Source organism: Pithys albifrons, chromosome 9, assembly GCF_047495875.1.
Source record: "Pithys albifrons albifrons isolate INPA30051 chromosome 9, PitAlb_v1, whole genome shotgun sequence".
Lineage (NCBI taxonomy): Eukaryota > Metazoa > Chordata > Aves > Passeriformes > Thamnophilidae > Pithys > Pithys albifrons.
Genome location: NC_092466.1, coordinates 26,838,191 through 26,864,889, shown reverse-complemented (window position 1 = coordinate 26,864,889; position 26,699 = coordinate 26,838,191). Strand labels below are relative to the sequence as shown.

General features: G+C 38.1%; 1 protein-coding gene across 1 annotated transcript in view; it reads right to left on the bottom strand.

Moving 5' to 3' along the window:
* Positions 1-24,989, bottom strand: part of SH2D4B (SH2 domain containing 4B) — a 58,549-nt gene extending 33,560 nt beyond the window's left edge. Inside the window, exons 1-4 of the mRNA XM_071563816.1 lie at positions 24,806-24,989; positions 12,979-13,138; positions 11,715-11,862; positions 4,004-4,148 (exon numbers count right to left, since the gene is read on the bottom strand). Of these exons, the coding sequence (XP_071419917.1) occupies positions 4,004-4,148; positions 11,715-11,862; positions 12,979-13,138; positions 24,806-24,989 (637 nt within the window). The remainder of the gene's footprint in view (positions 1-4,003; positions 4,149-11,714; positions 11,863-12,978; positions 13,139-24,805) is intronic.
* Between the last annotated feature and the right edge of the window lie 1,710 nt (positions 24,990-26,699).

Sequence of the window (26,699 nt, the reverse complement as noted above, 5' to 3'; positions counted from 1 at the left end):
ATGAGTGCACAGACAAATCACGCAGTGGTTTTTTGCCTTTCCTAATTGGAAAATAACTTCCCACAAATACTCTGCAAAATGTTTATCTGAAAGCATGTGAATAAGCCCATTCTTATTCAACAATACATTCAGACCTATTGAAGTTCAGGGGGCATATACTTCATGTTGAACACTTGCTCAGCTAATACATAGCTGAAATGGGGGCTACTCACTGCAAAATTCAGCATTTTGTCAAATGCTCCTGCCAGTAAACTCACTCACTTGAACTTCTGTGGAAGATAAGTACCAAACAAATTCCTTTAAAAGTCAGAGAAAAATAAATTTATAGACACGTTTGTAGGAGAACATAAAAATGTAACAATATAAAAGAAGCTATAATGAGTCAGCCTGGTATCCTACTTCCAAGAGAGGCCAAAAATGGGTGCTTGGGGAAAGACATAAGAATAGATCAATTCACTCATCTCTGTTTACATTTGTACTGGAATAATTTTTGTCTGGAGATGAGTAAAACTGGTCAGATGGTATCTGAGCACTTCACTGCTTGATGCAATTTGCAAGGGTTTGTAAGTGTACTAACAGAATGCCTTTGCAATATTCAATCATGAATATTCATGTTACAGCTTTTCCTATTATGTTTTTCAGATTCCTTCTCTGCTTTCACAAGAACAGGTCAGAAATACTCCACACAAACCTAAGAAATGGAACAGACCACAGAAAGGTCCAAAACAAATCAGAATATGTACCCTTCTCTATTAACACTTAGCCTTACTTTTCACTTCTCTGCTTCAAAGAATAAGAGCTTTGAAGAGTGGACTCTCTGAATCAGTCATTTCCACCATTATCATTTGCCAACCAATACACTTCCACTTATTAACTCACAACTGCCCTCTAAAATAATCCAATATATATCTATTATATGAAATCAAAGTGTATAATTGCTCTACAACAATTTTCCTCCTTTAGTACTAATTTCTCAAGTTAGTCTACATTTGTCATTTAGTATATTAAAAAGGACTAAAATTATGTATTTCAATTAACACAGCAGTTCTATGGGCCTTTATTGTTACCTGGCAAACAACAGAAAAACAGACACTAATATTAGCAACACTTTTCTTATTGCCTTGGCAATAAACACTGGAGGGATAATGTGAAGAGGAGAGATGAATCCTCATCACATTCTAAATTCCATCTACTAAATAAGTTAGTAGTGTCATCATCTACATTTGCTCTCCACAAGAGCTGCTCAAGTGCTGCTGTTCCTCTGCAGTTCTCATCCCCAGCACTACTGAACACAAAGCACTGACTTCAAGGAGGCGAGATCCAAAGGAGCCTGGCTTTGTTCCTAATGAGCAATACGGTTTCCAGTGCAAGTGTGGAAAGCCAAAAGATGTAAATATTACGTCTGCTTGTAATTCTCTTATGCATTCGTGCATTTATTTATTGCTTAGAAAAGATGACTATTGGATAGTTCTGCCAAACTTTATTATGTTTTCTCTTGGTGTCCCATAAGCATTTGTGGACAAAATGAAAGGAATACCATAAAAAGGAAAAAAAAACTTTCTAGAACTGAAATTTAAAAAAAAAAAAAGAGAGAGAGAGAGAAATCTGATGAACCTCGGGTACTAAATAACTGCTTAGCAATTTCAGATGTTCCTGTTTCCAAGTATTTGTTATTGCCTGTCTGCTGGACCTACTAGAATCTGCAGTAAAGTTAAGGAAGGTGTTAATATTGCTGAGGAAGCTCAATGCCAAGTCTGCTAGCATAGTTTAAGCCAGCCAGGAACTGGTTTCAGATAAGGCACTAAGCACTGCATCTTCATATCTTCAGTTGTCACACCCATTTGCTAATGGAGCACAGTTCTAAGCCCTCAAACCAAGTGGGATAAATTGAGACACTGAGATAAGCATAAGAGGATAAACAAGGATGTGATACACTCTAGTCATTAGTCTGCAGTTAGTTTAATGCTAAATCAATTACGGCTAACAGCACAAACTCTGGCAGCACAGAATTTCTGCTAGGATGCAAACCCCAGCTGTGGTGCCACCAGCGAGAAGGTGCTGAGCTTTTGTTACACTCTACAGCTTGAAATCACAGGATCTGCCCTGGGTCACCCTTTAGACATCAGACAGGTCTACAGGTATCAACACACAGTCTGAGGGTGGCCAAATTCCTTCAGAGTATACAAAATACTCCAAAGCTTACACAAGAAAGAAGCACTGGTGGCAGATCACACCCCACCAGCATGTGATTCAGTCACAAGTGTTTTGACCAAAAATGACAATACAGAAATTATGGTCAAAATCTTTCATAGCTTATTCCTTTTCCTCTCTGTCTTCTCTCATTATTCCTTTGTTGCATTTCTGATGTCTGTCCCTATACAAAGAACTTGAGAAAACTGAAGTAACAATTAAAAATCTCAGTTACCTCTTTAATGCAATAGTAAAAAAGTGATACCTGATTTCAGTGGTCTTTATACTATTTTGCTGTATTGCCAATTTCAGTGTGAAGATAGACTGATTTTTTTTTTAACAACATGATTGCAAATGTATTTTCTTTCTTTTTATACCATCAAATAAATGCTAAAGTTCATAGTACCACCCACTATGCTGGGGCCAGGTGATGCTAATTTTCTACAAAACTAAAAGGATACATTTTCCCCCAAATCATTTTGCTTTTAAATACCCAAAATACATAAAGTTACAGTTTTTATTTCCATATAAACATATAAACCTGGATTTAGATAATTCTCAAGAAAATAATTACCCTTTTTTATTGACAATGTAATATACAGAGGTTTTATTGATCAAAAATAAGGAAAGCCTATTATGAGCTTGGAAAATGGCACTAGTGCATCTTATATAGATTTAAATCATGTTATACAACAAGATTTACTATCAGATCAATTCCAAATAATAGCAATTCAATAATTAGCCCTTAGGAACTAATGAAGTGTTGACTATAACCAGAAAATCAACTCATTGTATATTTTGAATTTTTTACCTCTGTGAGGAAATAAGTAACATTACAGCAATATTTTTTCTACTCCATGAGGTATTTCTTACACAATGTATCAGCTCCCTAAATCTCCAATTTTAGTATAGCTGAGTAACCTTTGTGTCACATATAATTACTACAATAACCCCACAAGAGTTAAAACTTTCCAGTTATTACACTTCTTATTTTTTGCAGAGTAGTCAGATTAGTATAGGTGTGAAAAATGGAAAATATTCTTCCTCCAACAAAAATGTGCAATTCTTGAAAACAAATTTTCTGCTTCTAAAGTCAACTACACAATAGATTGCAGATAGACAGATACTTCATTCACCATAAGCTATTAAATCTCATTTATTCATAATGTGGACCTTTACTTCTTTATAGTATGAATGTATACATATATATAACAATATAGTTGTTCTATTCCTTGTAGGCTTTTAAATGTCACCAAAACATACATTAATCACAATTATTACATTCATAAAGAATTCCAGGGTGTCTACAAAGGAACGGTACCTCCACAGACTGAGATCATCATCATCATAATTTTTTTTTTGAGCAACAATCTAAGTATTATTTTCTGTAATCTTTTGAAACTAAGTGAGTTTCAGCACTGATACCATCAGCTTCACCCAATTACCATGTGGAAGCAATTAAAATACAGATGAAGACAGATTTTACCTCTTCAGAGATAGCTGCAGACAAGCTGTCAAATAACTGTTCCAAATCATTATTAGTAAGCCTAAACTGTTAATTAAGTACATTAGACAAAAACTAATGATCTCAATAATTTTATATGAAAAATTTTCTGTAAGGCATTGACATGGATTCAGAAAAAAAATATGAAACTTCTGTTTGTAAAGTTAAGCTAGTAATTTCTGGCAAAAAAATACAGAATTTTGTATTGCTCTGGGTAGAAGATATTTTTGGCAGCACCTTTCCCATCCTACAAGTCTCCTTTTGATTGCTTTCAGAAATACATTCATCTTGTGAAGGTAATTTACTCACACTGTTCTTCCCACTCCTGGTCATCATCGCTGTGCTGACTGTGCTGCTGGGCTTGCTTGAGGCTCAGATACAACTCTTTGGCTCGGATTTCTTCCTGCTGCCTGATTTGCTCTTCACCCTTTTGTCTTTCCTCCTCTTCTCTTTTCTAGGCAAAATGAAGTAAGCTAGAGGTGACTAAGAGAAAGAAAATGTGCCAAAAGCTGGGGCACTGCTTCAGTTGCCTCCTATCACACAGTAGCTACATTACCTTGGACAAATCACTCTCTTCTAACTTTGGAGTTCTCATCTATCACAGTGAGCATAATTGAACTTTCCTACCTCTTAGGAACCTTCGAGGAGGGTATGTTTTGACATGCACAGCTATGACAGGAATAAGGAACAGGTAAGTATCTAAGACCTGAAAACTATATGGAATATGTTTTATCACATGGCACCAAAGCCTGTGCTATCCCACAGTCCATAAGTAAAGTTTGTTCTAAATCCACATACAACTCACACTGAAGATACTGCTGTATTCAATCACTACACACATAAACTATAGAATCTGTAGAAGAGTAGCTCATTGCATTGGACTAGCAATAGCTGGGTGCAGGAAAAACAAACAAACAAAAAAAAAACCAAACAAAACCCCATGATTACTTTAAACTGGGAAAGAAATTTCCAAATGCACCAAGACATTTAATCAATCAGCTGAGTTGATATATTTGAACAGATGTTTCTTACCTATAGCCTTAGTACTGGTGTGGGTTTTTTTCTTAAAACACGGTTTTAAGAAAATCATGATCAAATGAGATTGTTCTTGCTTTCAAAGCGGAATAAGATGTATTTACCTTCTATTATATTATATTAGTGCACTGTGAACTTTGTGAGAGGGCATACCTTTGAAGTTTAAAAACAAACTTAGGACAGCAGGACTCACAGCAAGACCAAAACAATCCATGATCTATTCTAATAAGTACTACAAAAATGAGTGGAGAAATTTAAAAACTGAGGGCAAAATCTGACTTTTATTATTCTTTAAACTTAGTCTGTGGGTTTAGGAGATGTAAAACTGAGCTTTCATGACTTTGCAAATAACCCTGCAAAAAGTAACTTGCATACTTTTTCCACATAGGTTCTTATGTTCAGTGTTTGAAGAGGCTGCTTATCTGAAAGCCCACACTACGTATAAACTTTTGGTATAATTCTGCATATTTTTAGGCTGAAAGGAGTTGAACTACCCAAAAAGCTATATCAGTTCTGTAAAAGTATTAATTAACACTTCCGTAGAGTAAATATATTTTATTTGATAATACATTGGAAAAGTCCTCAGTCACAGGTTGTCTGTCCTATCTAACACCTGTCAGGGCACAAACACCAAAGGCAACCCAAATATAGTACTATGAATCTCAAAGAATCTTGTTTGGACAGCCTAAGAAAGTCGAGGCTGTTCAGCTGGAGAAGAAAAGGTTGTGTGGAGATCTCATAAAAACCTCCCAGTGTCTGAAGGGGCCCACACAGAAGCCAGAGAGCAACCCTGGGTTAGGAACTACAGCAATATGACAAGGAGTAATGTCACAGACTGAAAGAGGGGAATTTAAGCTGGATATTAGGGAAAAAATCCTTACTATGAGGCCAGGGAGGTTGTGGCTGCCCCATCCCCGGTAGTGTTTCAAGGCCAGGCTGGATAAAGCCTTGAGCAACCTAGTCTAATGAAAGGTGTCCCTGCCCATGGCAGGGGAGGTTGAGATTAGATGACCTTTAGAGTCCCTTCAAATCCTTAACATTCCCCGAGTCTATGAACAATACATTAGGTTGCTCTTATTTCTGAGAAAAAGAAGAGAAAAAAAGCCTAGTATTGCTCTTCAGTCAATTTCAATGTCAGCAACTTTGATTATTTGTAACATCTTCCACCCATTGTTAGCTCCTGAGTCCTAAAAACATGAGCTGAGTGGACAGTTTGTTATTTTTGAAAAGTAAATGATTTTAGATAGCACTTTTTTAAAAGCCCAGCAGCTTCCTCAGAAAAAAAATTATTTTCTAATATCCTTTAGAATTAGTGATTCCCTATTTCATTTGCTAGTAAAAGGCTCTGTTCATGTCTTGGAAAAAGAATGAGTTCAGCTAATCTTTATTATTATGAAAAGAATATTCACTTAGCTTCACTACCTAAACCAATTCAATATTTCTAGGCTAGCTTTTCAGGAAGATGGACAGACACAATGGTAATCCTGGGTTATTAAAATGCTTTATATTCAACCTCTCAAACCACAAGGTAAAACTTAATATAGAGGAAGGAGAGAAAAATCAATCTCACAGCAGTTTCCCAGAATCACACAGTTTTGTTATAAGTTGGGGGTTGCTTCTTAATATCTCTATAATTGAAGCTTATCTAGTAAAAAGATGAAGTGTATAAGAAAAACAAACAAAAATACAAAGAAAAAGAAAAAAACACCATCAAAAACTAGAATTCAGGTAGAGTTTGAGTTCTTAATGGAAAATCCTTTTTTTTTTTTCTACTGAGAAGAGGGAAGTTTAAGTCAAAGAAGAGACAAGAAGCCATTCCTGCCCATCAGAGCTGAGAATGAAGAGCTGTAATAACCTACAATCATCCCCTTCTGCTGGACAGTTGAGAGAGACTGTACTCTGTGCCGCGTCCATTTCAGCTCTTCCAGAATAATTAGGAAGGTGACAATTCAGTACAGAGTTGCAAATTGCCAAGAAATATCAACCTGCAGAAACAAATCCATTGACAATTCAACAGGCAGCAGTAATCCTCTCAGGTTTCACCTCCACTGGAGAATTTGAACATGATCTAAATGATCTTATCTATCCTCTGGCAGATGAGGATTTACCACAAACTTGTTACTATCTATGTGTGCCTGGCAGGCAGTGTCTTTGGCAGCCCTGAAAGCTGCAGCCAGACAGCTGCACTACAGCTGTGGTGAATCCCCTGAGCCCACCCTGCAATCACCCCTGTGCCAGGCAAGACACTCAGGCTACTTGCCACAGAGCTGAGAGCTCTTAGGACTCCCTGCTCTGAAATAAAAATCTGGAAATCCCAGGGTGCCCAGCTGCAGGACAGCCTGCTCCCAGCAAGGCTGACACAGCTGGCTGAGTTTGGAGATCAGGCCTCTCTGTAAACCCTTCTGATGGTTTCCAACAGAGACGTGAAAAACAGCAAAAATATATTCAACCCGTTCCCCGACTTTTTCTGAGAAAATTCTCTCACTTGCATCAGAAAAGAGTTTGTCAAGGCATTTTTTTCCTTCTCTGCTACCAGCATGTCAAAAGGAACACAGGGTTTGCAACACTTCACTGTGCGTGTATCTGCAGAGCCAAATGTACTACATGCAGTCATGCTTTATGCAGAAGAAACTGTTTCAGCCATGGCTACGTCCCAGGACATGCTATCCACATGTATCTCATGCAGGGAGATAGCAACATCCTCTGAAAATGAGGTAGAAAACAAAGCTAATGACTGTTCTTAGCTGGGAGATATCTGACATTTAGTACATGTGCTGGAGCAGACTCTGCTTGAGTAACTTGCCATAGATCCAGTGAACATCTACTAAAGGTTTGTCTCTGGATCTCAGGAACTCCTCACAGCTTGAGTTCCTAACATGCAAGCTATCTTCCTTAGTGGCTCAGGTTTTCCCATTCATCCATGGAAAACACCAGAGCTTTGCTAGTTTTTACTAGCAATCCAGAATGAAAACAGTGGCTTCAGCAGCACAATCATTATTGCTGTCACCAGAGAAGAGATTTTTCTTTAAAATTAAAATCCCAGTTCCTCACAAGTAGGATAGAAAAACCTGAAGACTCAATTCCCAACTAAAACTAACAGCTGCCTCATTTCCAACATTGTTTAAGAGACAACTGCAAAGAAAATTAAGAATTTATGAATTGTGGTTGTACAAAAGAAAACAAAATGAAGTATTACTGAATTATTGTAATTGCCATTGAAATAATCCAACTAAAGCATTTTCAGAATGAACTGGATGCCAAAGCCCAGCAAGAAGCTGTTGTCATATTCCTAGATTCTAAATATGCTGTCCTTGGGAAAGAGTTCAGTGTTTTCTTGGCACAGCAAAGCACAGAGCTGAATTTACAGCTTATTTGCACTTAAAGATAACAGTCCCATTCAAGTGCTTGATGTTTACTTGGAGACCAGAGGTTTTTTCAGATTAGGACAGAATGTTCACTGCTATATTATAAGGAGCCCACAGTACTGCAAGTGATGGTGACATTTCACTGTATTCCTAAACTCTACAACTGGCATTCTTCTGGAGAATCAGGTCCACAGCCCTTGGGGGCACAGTAAGGCACTCAGACATATGTTGGAAGTTCATCCAAATCAATAGGACTGAAGTGCGTTCTCTCTATTAAGCACAACTTTAACTAGAGATTTCCTGAACTGAAGCACTAATTACTCTGTTCTTCTCCAATGGTTGATTTTCAACCTGCCTTCTTTGATGAGACACATTTCATCTCCCAGGGAATTTTAAACACACAACTAACCTTGCTATCAACTGTGCCTATATTATTAAATTTGGCAGGTATCTGATGTCATAAGGAGAGTACTTTACTATCAATATTCTCTTGCTTTGTAGAGGCCATATGAAGAGTGAGTTGAGAAAGCATCTCTTGTAATTCTCACTATTGCTGAAGGATACCACCTGCCCCTGGCTGGCTGACACTCACACCTCCGATTTGCCTTAGCTCTGCACATAGTTAAGACTCTTAATGACAGCTGCTGATAACAGTAGAAAATTATGTCTATGATCTCATAGCCTTTGTGAATTAGCAAAAAGATTAATGATAGTAATTGGCTTTCTTCTTTGCCCTTTGCAGTAAGTACATAGAAGAATAGCTGTCCTTAAACTGCAAAAATAGAGTAGTCAACGTTTATATTCTAGCACCATAAATTAAAGGCATTTCTACTTAAGAAACACCAAGGAAAGCAATAATTTTCTAATAGTGTTGGAAAAGGAAATAGGGATCATCATTCACTTTGATATGTGAGATATCATTTATCTAGTGGAGACAGCCCTAATGTCCCATGATAGGTCAAGAGGAATAAAAGCATTTTAAAAAGGAGTGTTTGTGATACCATATGGTTAGAAATTAAACAGTCAGCAGAAAGGACAGAGTTTCAATTTCCCAAGTCAAAATGCCTCAAGAGGATGAAGTGTTAGCAGACATTGAACATTTCATATACCAGTTTGGAGACCTCTTTAAATATCATCTGGTCATCATCATATAAGAATGATTACCAATGCATTAAATATTTTAAGCCTGTTAAAGTGGGCTTTCTAACTGATCTGCACCTCATTCCACACCCATTTCTTCACTATTTCAATTACTTAAGTCATCTATGAGCAGATTCATTAGTTCATCTTTTTCCCAGTACCTTAGCTCTATTCCCTTTTTGTACTTGGAGTTGGGTGCCAGAAACAAAAGTTTCTTTTACTGTCTGGGTACCTATCCACTCACTCAGCTTGTAAATATTTCATATAGTAGTTCCACTGCACCTGAGTAGTTATCAAAAGAGTAAAATAGGCACAAGAAGAAAAGCCAAGGGAGACTAAATAAACCAGTGGAAAGAAAAGTTAACAACTCTCCCATATTAATCTGTGAGATTCACCTGTCTTTGAAATGCCTTTACTGTCTTGAAGTAGTTCCACAGCATGATGTTCAAGATCTGCTCTTTCAAGACCAAGTAACAGATAAGCTGCTTTTCTGAGTAGCAAACGAGTGGTGTTAAAGTACCAGGAATCAATCCTGCATTTGGATCTCTGCTGCTGGAACTTTATGTCAGTCCAAGTCTCTTCTAAGAGATCTCAAGTTATAGACCTAATTGAAGAGCCAGGGCTGAAAGTGGAATCAGCCCATGTTGTTGAATTAATAAAGGAAATGCCAGGAGCATGCTCAATTAAGGGGCATTTAAAAAGCAACCACTGCATCATATCTTGTTTCTAAACTAATTGTTTAAGTCCAAGAGTTCATTTCAGCTGGGCCATGTTTTTAAAATGTTGATCCATATATTTTTGCAAACATTGTCTTCAAATGTGTAATTTAAGGGAAACTAGAGAAAAAGAAAGGGTTTCTGTTTCTTTGAAAAGTAGAAACTCAAGCATATTCTCAATCCAGTGAGAACAGTGCTCCTTCCTTTTACCAGGCACACACCTGCTCATGTCCTGAGAAACAGTGGGAACACAGATCACTGAGGCATTACCTTTCCATCAATAAAGTTGAGCAGAATTTGGTGCCATTCCTGTTAATTGTACTAATAACTGAACGACTAGCTTTCCTTAACAGAAAATCATGAATTTTGGCCACTGAAGTTTCTCACTTGGCTTCTTTGAAACAGAATAGCAACTGTGAGCTTGTGGGCATCTACCCCACCAAGTGCCCTGTAAATCAACCACAGAGTGAACAGTGTATCAGTCTTTGTTCAAGAGGGCTTTGCTTTCCAGAGAGCACAGGAAAGAGTGTTTAATTAGTTGCTCTGCTCATTATTCATACATTAATAAAGCACTTGAAAGGTATAGTTTCATTACTCATTGACATCAAATTTCAAAGGTCCTATTCTCTCCTGTGAATTCAAATTAATTGTGCAAAGGTAAATCAGCAACTCTAGGCAGAAGAGGCTGCAGGAACTGCCCTTGCTTTGTGCTCCACATCCACCTTCAAATCCCAGGTCCACAGTTCACAGTGACAAGTATCTTGTTGACTCCAGTTTGAAATCAGACCACATAAATTTAACACTGAGTTTTATAGCATTCCTCCCATCACAGACAAGGGGGAAGTCTATCCACCCTTTCCACATCTTTAATCACTGTGCCAGGAAAGGAAAGGAGAGACATAGCAAGCTGTCAGCAGCAGGGAGGCATACAGATGGAAGCTCCTGGATGCAGATCTCCTAGGAGTCATATTTTGCTACAGCCTTACTCCATGGAAACCCAACCTCACCAACTGTGTGCAGCCCCAGCATGCGCATCCCAGACTCTGAGGAATGTGATAATTTCTCTGCACGCTGAACTGATTGGATTGTGTTTTCTCATTTTTAAAAAAGATTTTACCTTTATCACGTAATATGAAAAGGGTGGAAAGAGGCCATCTTTTTCTGCTTAGCTTTCAAATTGTTATTTTCAACAAGAAAATGTGAAAAAAATATTATTTCAACCAAGCATTAAAATATTGTAACTGAGCTCATGGAAAGTTCATTATGAAGTCAATAAAAATCAGGCAAATGAACTTCTCCCAGAAAAGCCAACTGGACTTTTCCCATATGTTGAATATGAGAACATCCATCCCTTACTATTTTGAAGAAAGTAGTGACACAATTTTCAAGTTCAATACATGAACAGCTTACCCAAAATGCACAGAGTATGTTCAAGCAAACTAACTTAAACTGAGGTATTTCACAATTGTGCTTTTTTTTCTCCCAGTATGACTCACCCAGCACAGCTGACTGAACAATTCTGTTAATGTGTGAGCTGAATAACCAGTTTGTTTGTTCTGGCACTTGTGAATGAGACTAGTAATTTTTTTCTCATCGTTCACCCAGCTGTTCTGGTGAACACCATGCAGCTTTCTGTATATTCTAGAATGAAAAATTACAACTCTGGATTTTAAAGCTTATTAATAAATATGCATAGAACCTGATGACTGCTTAGAATCTATATTAAAACACTATTAAAACCCCCTAAATTACTCTAATGCAAACCTTCAGTTCCTCCTGAATTTTTTCTTCCTCCAATTTGGCTGCTTTTCGATCCTCTATTTCTATTTTCCATTTTTCTGCCACTATTCTGGCTTTTTCTTGAGCCATAGCATCCCGGAATTTCTTTGTAATTTCAGCTTCCTTTTGTCTCCTATAGAAAAGGATGTGAAAATAAAAATAATTTAAGCCACTGGCTACTTTTTAAAATTGAGGATCAATAGTCACTCACTGGTTGCAAGAAATAATGAGCCTAAGACTTCATGGAATTATGCAAGGAAAGAATTAAAATGTATTTAAGAAGAGACCTATCACTAATCAGATTTGAGAAAACTATCCAGAAAGTTGAAAAGTTACAATTTCTGATAAATGACTAATTAAAGTAGCACCTTCTAAATCAGACAAGTACTTCTTGGATGTCTGAGTCATATCTTATATTTTTTCTCTCACTGTCTGGGAAAATAGATCTTTCTCTCAGTCTAGTAAAGCAGAATTGGGAATGTATTGTCTTTCAAATATCAATGTGAGTGTCTGAAAAATTCTTACTCTACATTGTTTATTAGTACTGACAATGTAAAACGATTGCAGAGCACAGGTTGAAGCCTTTAATCCATGCGAAAATATGCAATCACTAATAAGTAAGAAAAATCTCATACAAAATATGGTAATATAGAATAATCTGATATTTGAACTGCCACTTTTTAATGCTGCACTACAAAAGGAAGTGTTTGAGACAGCTGGCCTACTTAATAATATTAAGAACCAAAACATTTTTGAATCTCTCCCAGACCTGGAAAAGGCCCTGCTGGAAACAGCAGCATGGCACTTTGTATTACCAGTTTCTGAACTGCTGGAATAAGAATTAATACAAGCAAAATGCAAATAAAACCAATTTGGAAAAGGATTTTATGTACCAAATCCCCACTGTGGGCTCAGATTTGCAATACAACAAACATTAAATTTAATCATCTCAGAAACAGATTGTTCCATTTTTCTTTATTTACACGTTGGTCAACGGTTTAGCAAAATTTCCCAAAAGGAAAACATTTGCTTCATTTTTTTTTTTTGGTGAATGAGCGTTTTTGGTTTTCAATATTCAATAAAAACAAAATTACATTTTGTACATGCTGGAAAATTGCCAACACAAGTGAAAGTCAGTGTTCACAAATCATACTTACCAGTTTTACCCACCATTACCTGCCACCTTTCTAAAAGGACAAAATCTCCATTATACCAAGCAGACCCTGAATTCAGATTGCTAAATCCTCACCATAGTTCCTCTGCCTCCCTCTGTGCCTGCAGTCTGGCTCGCTCTGCCATGAGCTCCTCGGATATCTGCTCATAGGGCTTGTCACCGGGGGCTTCTCCCATCACCCAGACCCAGACCTCGCCATCCTTCCCACGCAGCCACTGCACGCGCTTGCCGTTACCTGCAACAGCCACCAAGAACAAGGCAAAATAGAACCACTGCCTCAAATTCTCACATAAAAGTAGACAAAAAGTCTGTTTAGAAACGTTAAGCTTGATGGTTTGTTATGCTGCAGATCACACAATCTTTAAAGACTCACTGTCCCACAAAAGTAAAAATTATTCATTATGGCATGCATTTCCCAGAATTTCAGCATTATGATCCCCTTTTAATTGTTATATTTTCTTGCTCCACTCAGGAAGAGTTGAATGACGAGCACGGAAAAAGAGATGGGGCAAAACCAATAACCAGTGACATTATGTGACTAGCAATGCTTTGTGCACACAGAATGTTGAGTGTTGAGCATAGAGAGACTTCAATGGAACCCCTTCAGAAAATGCAGGAATTTCTTGCTGTTGGTTTCAGGGAGCCTGCACACTCAGAGCACACCACTCAACACTGCAAAGCCCATTCTGTTCACACAGGCAATTAAAAGGGATTATGTTTCTAGTTCAGTTTTCATGAAACACATCATGCAAAAATCTATGGTTACTGTGTTGACAGAGTGATTTTACGAACAACAGAAAAAAGCCTGACAGCTCTTTCCAAAACAGACTACATTTGGTGAACCTTCATGTCCAAGAACAAACTACAGGACAGGGTGCTAGATTAGATCCTATCTGAATACATTTTAATAGTCATATACACTACCTGACAGTGTAGTTTGATCTTTTTCTTCTGCTTTTATACATATAGCTCTCAAAGATTATAAGCATTTTGGAGGTTCATAATAAGGAATTTGTAGAAACATCTTACACATCCATTTTTATGTTTTATTTCTTGCAAATTTGTTGAAGTTGTCAACAAACAAAGGGAGATTGCATCACAAGGACTATTGCCAAAATGGACAAAGGATTTATTTTAAAGAATGCAGATGACAAGATCATAAAGGCTCAGCAGTTCGTGTCACTCCCTGTAATTCCAGTCCCCTAGATTTCATCCCCTCACCCTAATACTGAGATTGGAAAATTCTGCGTCACCACATAGCTTCTAAAAGATATTTTGCCTCATTTCAAAATGTTAGGAAATGGATGGGGTACCATTTCCCAGGTAGTTTTTCCCCAGCATTCCCATCAGACTTAAAAGAAACCTGGTCCTATTTGAATGGCCAGGCTCTGCTTCCGCTTTTTCCACATCTTGCTCTACAAGCACCAGCTTAGATACCCTCACCTTCAACTTCCCTTGTTCTGCAATGGGACAGTATCCACTTAACCAGATAAAGTTTCCCAAAGCACAGTCATTAAAGTGTTTCTGACATTCCAGACTGAAGACAGAAAAGAGCAGGAGGAAGCAAAGTGGGGCTGTTGACAGCAGGCAGTGCCTGTGCCAGCCCACGCTCACGAGTGTTGACAATACAGACTGGAGGCAGAGAACGTATCACATCTCACAATGAAAGCCAATATTCTTTATCAAATTGGAAAATGTAATTTATACAAACTCTCAGTGTTGGCCTAATGGTACTGCCTTCAAGGGGGCTGGAAATTCAGGCTAATAATGTTTCCCTTCAATAACTCTCAAAGCATTTGCTCTTTCACAGTCTATCAGATCATGTCTCAGGTTATAAATGTGAATGTATTTTATTGTGGTTCTTATTCTCTAGGTTTCTGTGTTCCTGTCAATCCAATATTTATGCTGTATTTTTTGGATACAGCATTTGAATACCATCTGCTAAGACCTGACTGGTCATATCAGTATTTACCTGTGATGTTTTCACCTACTGCATTTCCTGGTAAAGTATCTTGAGAAGTACAGAATGATTTCCCAGAGTTCTGGTCCCATGTAACCAATGACAGTTTTTGTTTTAAAAGTGTTCCATGTCCTCTTTCTGAAGAGGAATCTGAATATCTTAGTTGCTTTATTTATTCTTTAAAGAAAACATTGCAAATAATGTGCCTTATATTAGTTGATCTATACCACAAACTGGTAGATACCAAATACTTCTAGTGTTCTCAGACAACTTCACTACTTGTGTTTATTTATGACCTTATCAGATGGAGTGAGAAAAAAATTTAAAAAAGCAAAATAAACAAAAAACAACAACAAAAAAACCCAACCAAAAAAAAAACAAACAACCCAACACCTTTTAAGGTAAGCAGACAAATTTTATCTTTGCTTTTCTCCAGGTGTTTGGTGACAAAGAGTTATTAATGTGTTTCTCAGAGGCACAACTTACCTATTGCAGCCCAGCCCCATAAAACAAATAGCTGATTTGTAGACATGTCTGGAGAAATTGTTCTCTTTCTTCTTTTAAAGCAATGGATCTCTCTTCTAAAGCTATGGACAGTAGATGTATAAACTCTTTTGAAACCATCAGTATAACATATAGTTGGTTCAGCAGTAACTGCTGTATACACATCCATACTTCAAGCTGAGAGATCATGGCAGCATTAAACAATCTGTAAATTTTAAGTTTTAGCATTAAACAGATAGACTCATCATATACACTATTTTAAAACAATTCAACTTGAGCACATATGCCTTTATTCAGGTTTTTCTCCAGAAGAAAAGTCCTTTTCACCTCCAACCACCTATTCCACTTCAAGAAATGACTCCCATGCAAACCCTCCCTTAGACCTATGCTCCCATAAAGCTGCAGATGGGCTTTACTGTACAATCTGATCATAAAACTTTATGTTTTAGTTTCTTAGGACATAAATAAAGTAAAAAATGAGTGTGCAGAAAAAGAAACAAGCACCTCAGGGAGAAAATCTGGCACTGTGAGAACAGAATTTCTGCCATATAAAAAGTCTTTGCAACCTCCAGAATCACGTTCACAGTGACAGTGCCAGCTCTGCTAGGCTAATGATACTGGTCTTGCACTTTTAAACTACAGAAACAATGGCAAGATTCAAGATGGAAGTACAGAAAATTATTTTCCCTAATATTTTTAGGAAACTCACATTGTCTGATTTGCAAGCAGAGAATTACCACTATTGACCGTTGATTAAAAATTAATATGCTTTAAATTTTTTCTGAAAATCAGATGTTTTGTTAATACACTTTATTTCCAAATAAAACAGAAAAAACCAACTGCATATAAAAGGAAGAGACAAGTAAACAAATTTGAAATCTAGGTGACAAAGAGGCAAGAGTTCCTCATGTTTCCTGTTTAGAAGGCTTCTGAGCCTAGTCACAAACCCTAATACAGAGTTAGGAAATAAAAATTAAATCTCTTGAGCCCCAGACTTGTGTCTTGATCACAAAAGTACTTTTCTCTCCCTGGAAAGACTATGACAGACTGCAAATAATTACCAATAGGAAGTAGTGGACATCAAAATTAGTCTGGATGACAGAGTAGAAATGAAAATGTTTTAGAAACAAATGCTGCTTCATCAGGAAAACTTACTGTATAATTCACCAGGTCTTCTCCATCCCTACTCTTCAGATCAATGATTTATCAGCTTTAATATTCCATCATTTTTAACCTAAAACAACTCTGTAGCACCACAAGAAGACAACATAATTCTTGCAGTTCTTTTTACCTTTTTAGCTCATCCATGAATTAGTATCTCACATGGAGTTCCTCTAAATCTACACCTAGACTGTTTTGAGACCAGTAAATGGTTTCTGGATAGTGCTCCTTGCTCCAGACAAATGCCAGATCAGACAAATGCACACTCAGGTCTCTCAAATTTTCAGCACAACAGGATCACAGTGAAAACTCTCCTGGAGACCTAAAACCTGAACGAAGTTTGCACATGTAAATACACACAATCAAAAACAACTCCATATTTGCTGTATGTTTGTATTTATAGAGTCAATTCTATAACAGCAACAAAGGTGTCAAACAATGCCCTAGAGAGCCATAGGAAACTTGAGCTCTCACCCACGAGAATGATGAACTTCTGCCAGCAGAAGTACTGATCTCATACCCACTCAGTTACCCTGGGCTGTGCTGTACAGCCCCAAAGGCTACTCCTGGCCTTGGTGCCACCCTGGGGTCAGCAGGGTATTGTTACTGGAATGGCTGAATGCTGCCAGGGAATATGGACACTGCCCGGGGCCTTGGGAGAGAGGAGCACAGCAGCTGATGGCACAGGCATGGGGAATCCTGGCTGCACGCAATGCTCAGGCCACATTGGGCTTCGATTTCCATCAGCCCCACATTGGGAATGGGGCTTTAAACAAATGGAGTTACACATAGGAGAACTGGGTTTAGGACTTTTATGGGTTCTGTCTTTTTGGTGTGTTTTCTGTGGTTTTGAGTTATATCTGAGTTCATTTTCTCATGGTTCCAACTAAAAGTGCTAAAAAAAGTGCTTTAAAAATAACGATAATTAGAGCAAATGGAATACTGTTGGAGTCAGCTTCCTTCCCCCAAGCTTGCTTGCTTTAACAGTTACAGTGTCCCCAGCAATTCCCATTTGAGATCCATCTCCAGTGTCTACAAGAGAACTACTCCAAGGACTATCAGAGGCCTGACTTGGTGTCATGATTCCCAGCTGTGCTGTCATTCAGCCACAGTTTGCCTGCTTAGTCCAGCAAGGACAGAGAGCACCAAGTACCCTACTGCCTTTCTGTCACAGGGAATATGACAAGCTGTCTCTCATGTAAATTCAGAAAATTAGATCAGTTATTTATAATCTCTAAAACAAGGGACAGCATTCAAAGTCTGCTGCATTTTTTTTCAAAAGGGTCTGCTATTTCTACGAACAGCCTTATTTCTCTGCGGTTGGGCTTCTCACCATAGTTCTCCTGCTTGGCAGCTACGGATTTCTGCAATAGCCATTGCCTCTCCTTCCTTACCCGCTGCAAAGTTTTGAAGTCATACAAATATCTTCTGACTCTCTTAAAAAATGTGACTTTTCATTTCTCTCTCTGTACCAGAAAAAACCTTCTGAAATTTATTATGCGTTTGAAATAGGTTGCCGGAGCATTCACTGCTGACATCACGCTGATCAGCCTGATCCACTTATGCCATGGAGAGCTGAACTGTAGCTTGTGCAGTTTAGTGTGTTTGTAGGGCTGGAGGGTTTTTTTGTTCTTCTGAAGTTCAGATATCTGGTATCCTTTGTCTCAGCACAATGTCTTTTACATGAGATTTCTTGGCTTTCAAGCAAGTTATTTTTATGGCTATTTTAAAGTGGAAGCCTGAATTTTTATAGTCTGTGGGTAGATGACGTTCCATTCAGAGTTTCTTTAGCTCCAGGACATGACTTAGGATGAAAATGTGAATGTCAGCTTTAGGTTGTTCTCAGTTCCTTGAGCTTGGCCGGTACAAGGATTTGATTATATTTCATTTTTATACAAACACATGAATAGATACACATAATTACACTTCTTTCTAAAGAGAAAACCTAGAAAATTACTGTGAATGTTTTTGAGAGACTGTTCAAAGGATAGAATGCCCTTCTCAAAATAATAACTGATGTAAATGCATTAAGATATATAGAGAATAATTAGATGGTAATGAGCAAAGTAATGAAAATACCATCATCCCACAATAAACTGAGGATCTGCTATAACTAATTTGTGCTCTGCCCCTGCAAATAGTCATAGAAGCATTAACCCTTCTCTTCCAAAAATTACATTCCAAAAACCTCTTTCTTTCAATTTTTAAAGCAACAAGAAATTGGGGGAAAATTCTGCCCCTAACATTCCAGTTTACACACCCTCAAGTTTCAACACTGTGTTATTTGCCTTTCTGTTTAGGGAAGGATTTACAAAGGGAGAGAGAAATTCAGCTGATTACATTAATATATCAACAAGGATTGCAGGATTTCAGCACTGCTGAAAAATCAGCCCTCCTGGCTCCCCAGCTGCTTCCTGATCATATAACAAACTCAATCTTCTGTTTATGGAATTACAGCTGGTTACCATGGAAATAATTATGCTGCAATATACCCCTGCAGGATCAAATAAAGGAAGAGTGATCGAAGAGAGAAAATACTAAGGGAGGAAACCGTTACTCAAGACTCTGGTAATTAACAAATATAGCAAGGATAACTGTACAGAACACTCAAAGGTAAGTGGGTTTGCATTATCACATGGCATGTATCTATACAGCATATAGGTTTGCAAGAAGAAAAAAAGAAAAACACAAAAATAGAGTATCATTTCTGTAGCCTCTCTTCAGTATGATCCAGATAATTTCATGGCTCCCTAGCCAGGGCACACTGCTACACATAATTTTGTAATTTGCCCACTTTCAACTGGGAGATAACATTCAAAACTCTTTCTTAAAGACATTGTTCTAACTCCTTGTACAATCTAGAAGTAGCCACTTGTCTGTCCATTTTAGTGGCTGAACTTTTCACTCTAAACAGTATAAACATGCAGGTAAACAGCAGAACAAAATTGAAGGTTTTAAAGTCATTTGCATAAGTATCATTCATTTGGTATTTTTCTTCTTCATAAAAAGAAAATGACAGTCAGGAACATAGCCTCATAATTACTGATTTCTAATCCAAATTGGCTCTAGTAAAGAGTAAAAGCTATACAGTGGGCTTAGTTACTCACACAGACCTTTTACAAAATGTCCAGATTTTCCTGCTACTATAGTATAAGATAAAACCAAGTCTGCATTGTTGCTTCAGGGAGTGCTGGAAACTCAAAGTGGAAGGATAAAGGTTCTGTCTCACCAAATGAACACAGGACTATGGATCACTTTCTGTACCAGGCTCTCCTACTTAATGCACTATGGCAGGTTTGCACTGACTCCTTTTATTGGGCACCCAGGACCCCAACCCAGGGAGAACTATACCTCCACAGTGAGGGGTTTTAGCCCCACATCAAACAAGTGGACTCAAAGGTTACTAATTAACATCACTGTCTGGCTAAATCCACTGCTGACTTGAATACATCAAGTTTTTCCATGTCTTCCAAATCCTGTTCTCAAAACCCGGTGCTGTTGCCCTTGAATGTTTCAGTCATTTATGTGAAAAACTGGCACAATCAGTAAGAAGATATTGAATTAGCTTGGGCAAATCCCATTCTCCCCTTGGCTGCAGTCCTGCTCTCTTTCCACATCAAGTATTCATGAGTTTGCAGAGTCACAATCCCTTATCATTACCAGAGCACTGGTATGTACAAGAAAGCCCATCTAACACCAGTGTGTCCACACAGGTGAAGGACCACAACACTACAGAGGAACACAGGAATGCTCTCCATGCCAGTGAGAGTGGCTCCCTGAACCCAGTAGCTCTCTGAGAAGGTGGCTGATGATGGATGTTTTGGATTGTGTGCATGCAAAAGAAGGCCCAGGTAGCCAGCAAGACTCTGCTGTCACTTCCCTGCAAACCAGAGAAGTTGGCTACAAGGCAAGGTATGAGACTAAAAAGCACAGACTAACTTCTAATCATAAGAAGGCAGAGAAGTCCCTCAGGATTTGTTCCATCTGGTACATATCTAGGTCATATGGTGGTTGGATGTGTCTCCTGGCCTCGGGTCCAGAGAAGTGAACAGAGTTTAGAAGCTGCAATACAACTGTACCTCAGTACTCCGCCACACCCAGCACGAGCCCCAAGGCATACAGTGCTAACAGAGCTGCAGCTCATCTCAAGCTGCTATACACATTGTGAATGTTACACTAAAACTTATCACTGAGTTCAAATTAGTTGGCTCAGTCCTCTAATAAAAATTATTCTAATATGCTTGTTTGAGTTCTGATGTTACTGTTCCACCTGTATCTGAATGAAAACAAAAGACAGAGCTTTGCAGACGTTTCAGAAATATTCAAGTCTGATGTCTCTGGTTAGACCCATATACAATGATACAGAGAGAGACAATGAACACTGATAGGAACACAACTCTGTAGGAGATAAAACCTTAGCTAAGCTTTACCAGAGTGTGTAGAGGCCTTAGCACAAATGAGGAATCCATTTTTGAGTTCAAAACCAGAAAAATTGTCAGTGCATGCACATCCACTGAAACACATACCCACTCACTGGCCTTCACATCTGACACTGATGTGTCCTTCAACCATCCACTTGGGATATTTCAAATAGTTGCTTTCAAATAGCATCATCTATTCTCTAATGATCTTTTAACACAAATGCCATTTATAGAAATAAATTATTTTCTAGCCATAGTGTGATAAGCCTACTTTATTGTCTCCCAGCTACGATTGTTAAGAATGGGTAAATAAGGGCGTTTACAAGTAGCTCCTGACTGAACACCCCAGTCTGCAGCTCGCAATGAATAAATGACAGAATAAGAAGCAGCAGACCAGCATTATCTCCCCTTCCACATGGCTGTTCTTCAGCTTCCTAATTATAATCGGGTTTGAGATCTCTTTTTGGGAATCTCTTTTTGCAGGGCCCTTTGCTTACTCCCAACCCAGCTATAGTGGTTAAAGGGCTCCTGCCTAATCACATAAATATGTCTATGAATTGCAGGGCTGCTTGTTAGTCAACTCTCACCAAATCCCAAAGGGATCTTGAAATTTTGAGATTTCTCTCAGTGATTTTAGCACAGTAAGAACAAGCCAACTGTTTTATTACAATGAAGATATGTTCCTGAAACATCTGTCTGGGAGCAACGTGTAAGTGAACTGAAGATGGACCTCCAAGAATTCAACTCACTTTTGCAGTATCAGCCAGCAGTCATTATATAATTAGAGCCACAAAATATTTCTTTTACCTTGAATAACCTCACTAAATGCTGTGATTTTGGAAGGACCAACACTCCAGGTCAAGTGGAAAGGATTTTTAACTAGAGAAGTGTTCATTGCCATTAACTCCTTTTGTTCAATATCACCATATCCCATTCCAGAGAAGTGGGGCAAACTTTTCATATGCAGCTACTCAAACTATGAGAAAAAACAGGATTTGAAAGGCAGTCCTATAAAGATAATTCCAATTAAATCAGTATAAAATTATTTTATACAAATGCTGTGTTGTATTCACAACCAACATACACATTTCCCTGTCATCCATAAATTTTCAAAAACTCAGCACAACATTAGAGATATTAAAGTCTGTATTCTACTCTGTGTTAGGTTACAAAGATTTCTATAAAGCCAAAATAACTCTTGGCTTCAACAAAATAGCATGAATACAAAATCTATGTCATGCAGCAGAGTCAAAACTAAAACCTTGCAGATGAAACAGCTCAAATCTCTGTTACAAAGGAATAAAGAACAAGTTATTGTGGTAGCTTTACTTTTTTTGGTAGCCACTAATTTAAAACAGGAATAAAACCACTCTATGTTCTACACTGTGCAGCAGGGGAAGAATGTTTGGAAATTTGTTTATATATCAATGATAACCAAAAATTAAGCACCTTAAGGTCCAAAAACTGTTGATTTTAAGTGTCTTCGAGAAAACAAAAGACAACAACAACATATTTTAAGATGAGAAAGGATGATTGTCATCTATTGTGACCCTTTGAGTTACATAGGCATGAATATTTATGGCAATTCCTATCTTATGCCCATCACTTGTGCTTGGCTTTTTTCAACTTCTTTTTAAACATGAAGCTAGCTCAACTGTGAGACCATTTACCCTCATACTATGGCACTGTACAGCAGAAATCTGTTACAAGTATATGCATAATTAATCACCAGCACACCTGAAAGAAGTCATATTTTCTAACTCTGATCCACATCAGTTTGTGGAAGCAAAAAAATATTTTCAGCAGAACCAAGTGGCTGAATTGCAAATCTGATTCCAACAGTTCTTCAGTACAGCTTTGAAGGAAGCAGAAAGTTTCTAACAGTGGGCAAAAGTCAAACCTAAGCAATACCTTAAATTGGCAATTTAAGACAGTAAAATGGAAAGTGGCTATTGTGAAATTTAACTTAGTGTGTATTTTGTGTTTACCTTTGTCAGAGAAAATATAATCTATAGGTTATTCTGCTGCTCTTCTTTCTCTTACTCTTTATAAATCAGAAAATTAATTAACCAGAAAATGGTCTCCTGTAGTAGGAAGCTGAACAGGTCCAATGTATAATTTATAAATGGAAATTTAGGTGTCAACACTGTGACAAACCATCACATAAATATTTTTTCAGTCAGACTTTTCTGTATCTATCTTCCTCAAAGAATGAGCATAATACAGATTATCTCAATGATATGAAGTTATTTTGGTATGTGGAGCACAGTTGCATTTTTAAATTTTTCTCAGCTACAAATCAAGCAAAATGAAAAAGGTTTTGTGCTGTGTGAGAGAAGCTATTTTGATGCCATCCGTCTTAGGAGACTACCACTCACAGCCAGAGCACCAGCATGAAGAAAGTAGAAATTAAACAAAAGGAGGTTTTCCAACATCCACCTTGCCATCTGTGAGGGGATATTTTAAACTCCTATTATCGCTGATTAAGTTGTTCTGAAGAACCCCCCCTTATTTTAAGGCTACCATTGTAGCTTACATTAGTCATTTCACCAAGGCCTGTGCCTCAAGGGAATCTTGGAAAATAGTTTTGCTCTGTAACACTTTGCTAATAATAGTCTTTGCATTGATAACTGTCTAATGGGCAATCCGTAAAGTTCAGAAGCTCTGAATATTTCAAGTCTGACAACTGAATCCAATAATCTCTCAGTATTGGGGTTCTTCCTACCACAGATGCATTAAAAGAAGCAACACTTAAACACTGACTGCAATCCCATAACGATTAAAGCACTTTCTCAAAATCAGCTACCAAAAGTTATTGAAATTTTTGAATATTCAAGCTTTAATAGATTTAAAGATAGGATAAGATCTTTGGCATTTCACAGGGAAAGGAGTGTTTGACATCTTTTTGACATTTCCTTGTTGAGTGAGGAATCACTGCAGTTACATTTCCAAGCTGAAAATGTTTTTTATCTTACACCAGCCCCACAACTTCATCCTGTGAATGGGGAGAGAGCCACTTAGAGGAAAGAGCAATCTGCTAAGAATTGCTGTTTATTTCAAATCACTTGGACCCAAGACCAGTCAGTTGAAAATGACATTTGGAAAAGTTCTTTTCTGATGTTTCTTCCATTATTTTGCTTATTTGCTTTTTAAGTCAATACACACATTCAGCATTCATAACAGCCTGTGGAAGGAGCTCCACATTTTATCTACATATTGCATGAAAATACATTTCTGGCTTCTTCTTCTTTGGTTTTGGTTGTTGACTTTTTTACAGCCTTGCCACACTATTATCTTATTCCCAAGACATAATCTCTTGAAGACCATTTATTAGTACAGTTGGAATTATAGTCTCATACGGCATGGCTGTTTTGACACTACATCTTATTCCCAAACAGTTCTTTCTGAGAAGCTCAAATTCACAAATTTATCTCCTACTCCAGCTACTTGGAAAAATTTAATGCCAAGTCAGGAAACCTCAACAGCACAGACTTTTGCCTGACTGACAGTGAGGGGTTGGGATGGCAGGTGAAGAAAAAAGCCTTAGGAGAGGAGGGGAAACTTGGTCATGGTACATCTGTTACCACTGACAGAATAGCAGCAGTGACTCCTAACTCAAAAATGCACTTCAAAACAATTCCCCTTTCTCCAGCATGAAACTACTCCCTGAAGAAAGAGGCAGCCTTGAGATACAGGGAGCAGGGACACAATGCTTTTGCTGTCACAGGCAATCTTTTTGCCTATGCAGACAGCTGCCACTCAGCCCTGTAACCTCTCCCAGATACCTGCTGCCCCACAGCCTGTTGCACACCCACCAGTCCAGTTCTTAAGTATAGAAGGAGGTCACAAATCTTACTCTGGTTGCGCCTCGCTGTCTTTCTCAGCACAGCCTCCTCCACTCGTGCTTTTTCTTCCCTCTCCCTCCAGCGCCTCAATTGCTCTTCTCTCATTTTGTAGAACAAGATCTGCTTTTGCTCTTCATTCAGCTCTGCCAGGAGCTCAGGGTCAATATACATGTCTCGCAGAATTTGCTGTAGCATGGTGGCTCAAAAAAAAAAAAAAAGAGAGAAGTCTTTTCCAATTATACTCACTACAGTGACAAAGCCCCACTGATGACACTCCAGAAAGCAACCTGCAGTGAAGCAGCTCTCCCACACCTGCCTGCCCAGGAGAGGTTTGATTCTTGCTCTGGCCCTCTTTGTGCAGACATATTCTGCTCCTTGTTTTCACGGGGATAGAGTTCTTTGCTTATCTCATCCTCCAAAGGCAGGGACAGGTGTCAAGTGAATATAAGAAGAAGAAAAAGCGACGGATAAGGAAAAAACATAAAATAAGTCCAAAAGGAAAAAAAAAAGAGAAAAGTCACTTCAGTGCTCCTGACTTCAAGCCAGTAAAAATAAGAGACTCTTGACTGAATCCATCAGCTTTTCTCCCTTGAGCTGAAGGAAATTCAATGTAGAGAAAGTCTCAGACTTTCAGGTCAGGCAGTTCCCTTCAGCAGAAATACACTGCCAAGGGTGTAAGTGTTGCTCAGGGGTTTATAGTGATGTCATGGTTAGAGGTATCACCTACCCCAACAATATCTATGTCACTTTGGGAACTGATCTCTCCCAATAAGAAGAGAAATGAGTCTGCATATTATTTCCAGACTAGCCTGTTAACTAGTCTCAACAAAGTCATAGTAGAGGTCCTATTTACCTGGTGTTGAAAAATATTGTCATGCAGCAAACTGAAATGCCTCTAAAACTAGAGGCAAATGTAACAGAAGCCACACGAATCTTGTTATCACTTTATAAATAAATTAACATTAACTAAACAAGAGTAAGTTCTCAGCAATTCATGTAGACTCTGCAAGCCCTGATGTTAATTCATTTTCCACTTGGTGACTGGAGGAAGTTACAATGGTGCTCTTCCAGAAGATTATGGCTTTTCACTATGTGACAGTTTTACCAAAATCAGTAAAACAATACTATTTCAGCACCAAGGCCAACAACCACAACTATGTGAAAAACAAAAGCAAACCCTCTGAATTCAGGAGCCAGTTTTCACTGGGCACAGGCTCAGCTCCCAGCTGCTCTGGGGAGGGGTAACACTTGCCAGGAAGGGGACCACTTTCTGAGATGAACTAAGATGTGGCCACTCAGGGTCATGACAAAACACAGACCATTTCCAGGCTGAGCCATATCCCCGTGCTTGATATTTACACAAGAAGGAAGAGCAAAAGCAGGTCTGTATTCCCTCACAAGAAACCTGCTTCGTAGTTAAGGAGCTGTCAAAGTCTTACATGCTTCCATGACCTCATTCAAAAACTTAACTGCTAATCCATCTATTCATTGTTCATTCTTTTTCGGAATGAAAAAATACTATCATCCTAGTTTAGGCAGAAAACAAAACTAATATAAACCAAAAGTCCAGAGAAGACACTGGATTACCCAGAAGCATGAAGCCAAAGATTAAACTTCAATGATTCCTTCAGCTAAAACAGAATTTCAGAACCCATCATATTTGGGCTTTAAAGAGTTCAGTCCACATGCTACTCTGCAATTCAGGATCTTTCTTACATACAGATTTTGTCTCCTTAAACAAATTACATTTTTATTAATATGTTTTAAGAAATAGAGTTTGGCAAGAAAAAAACCTAGGGTAAGAAAGATTTTGTTACTGCTTCTTTATTTCACTTGCTCAGGTACAGAAAAAGGGAGACCCTGAGGGGGTTGGCTTTGTTTCTCTGCTTTTATTCAATTATATTA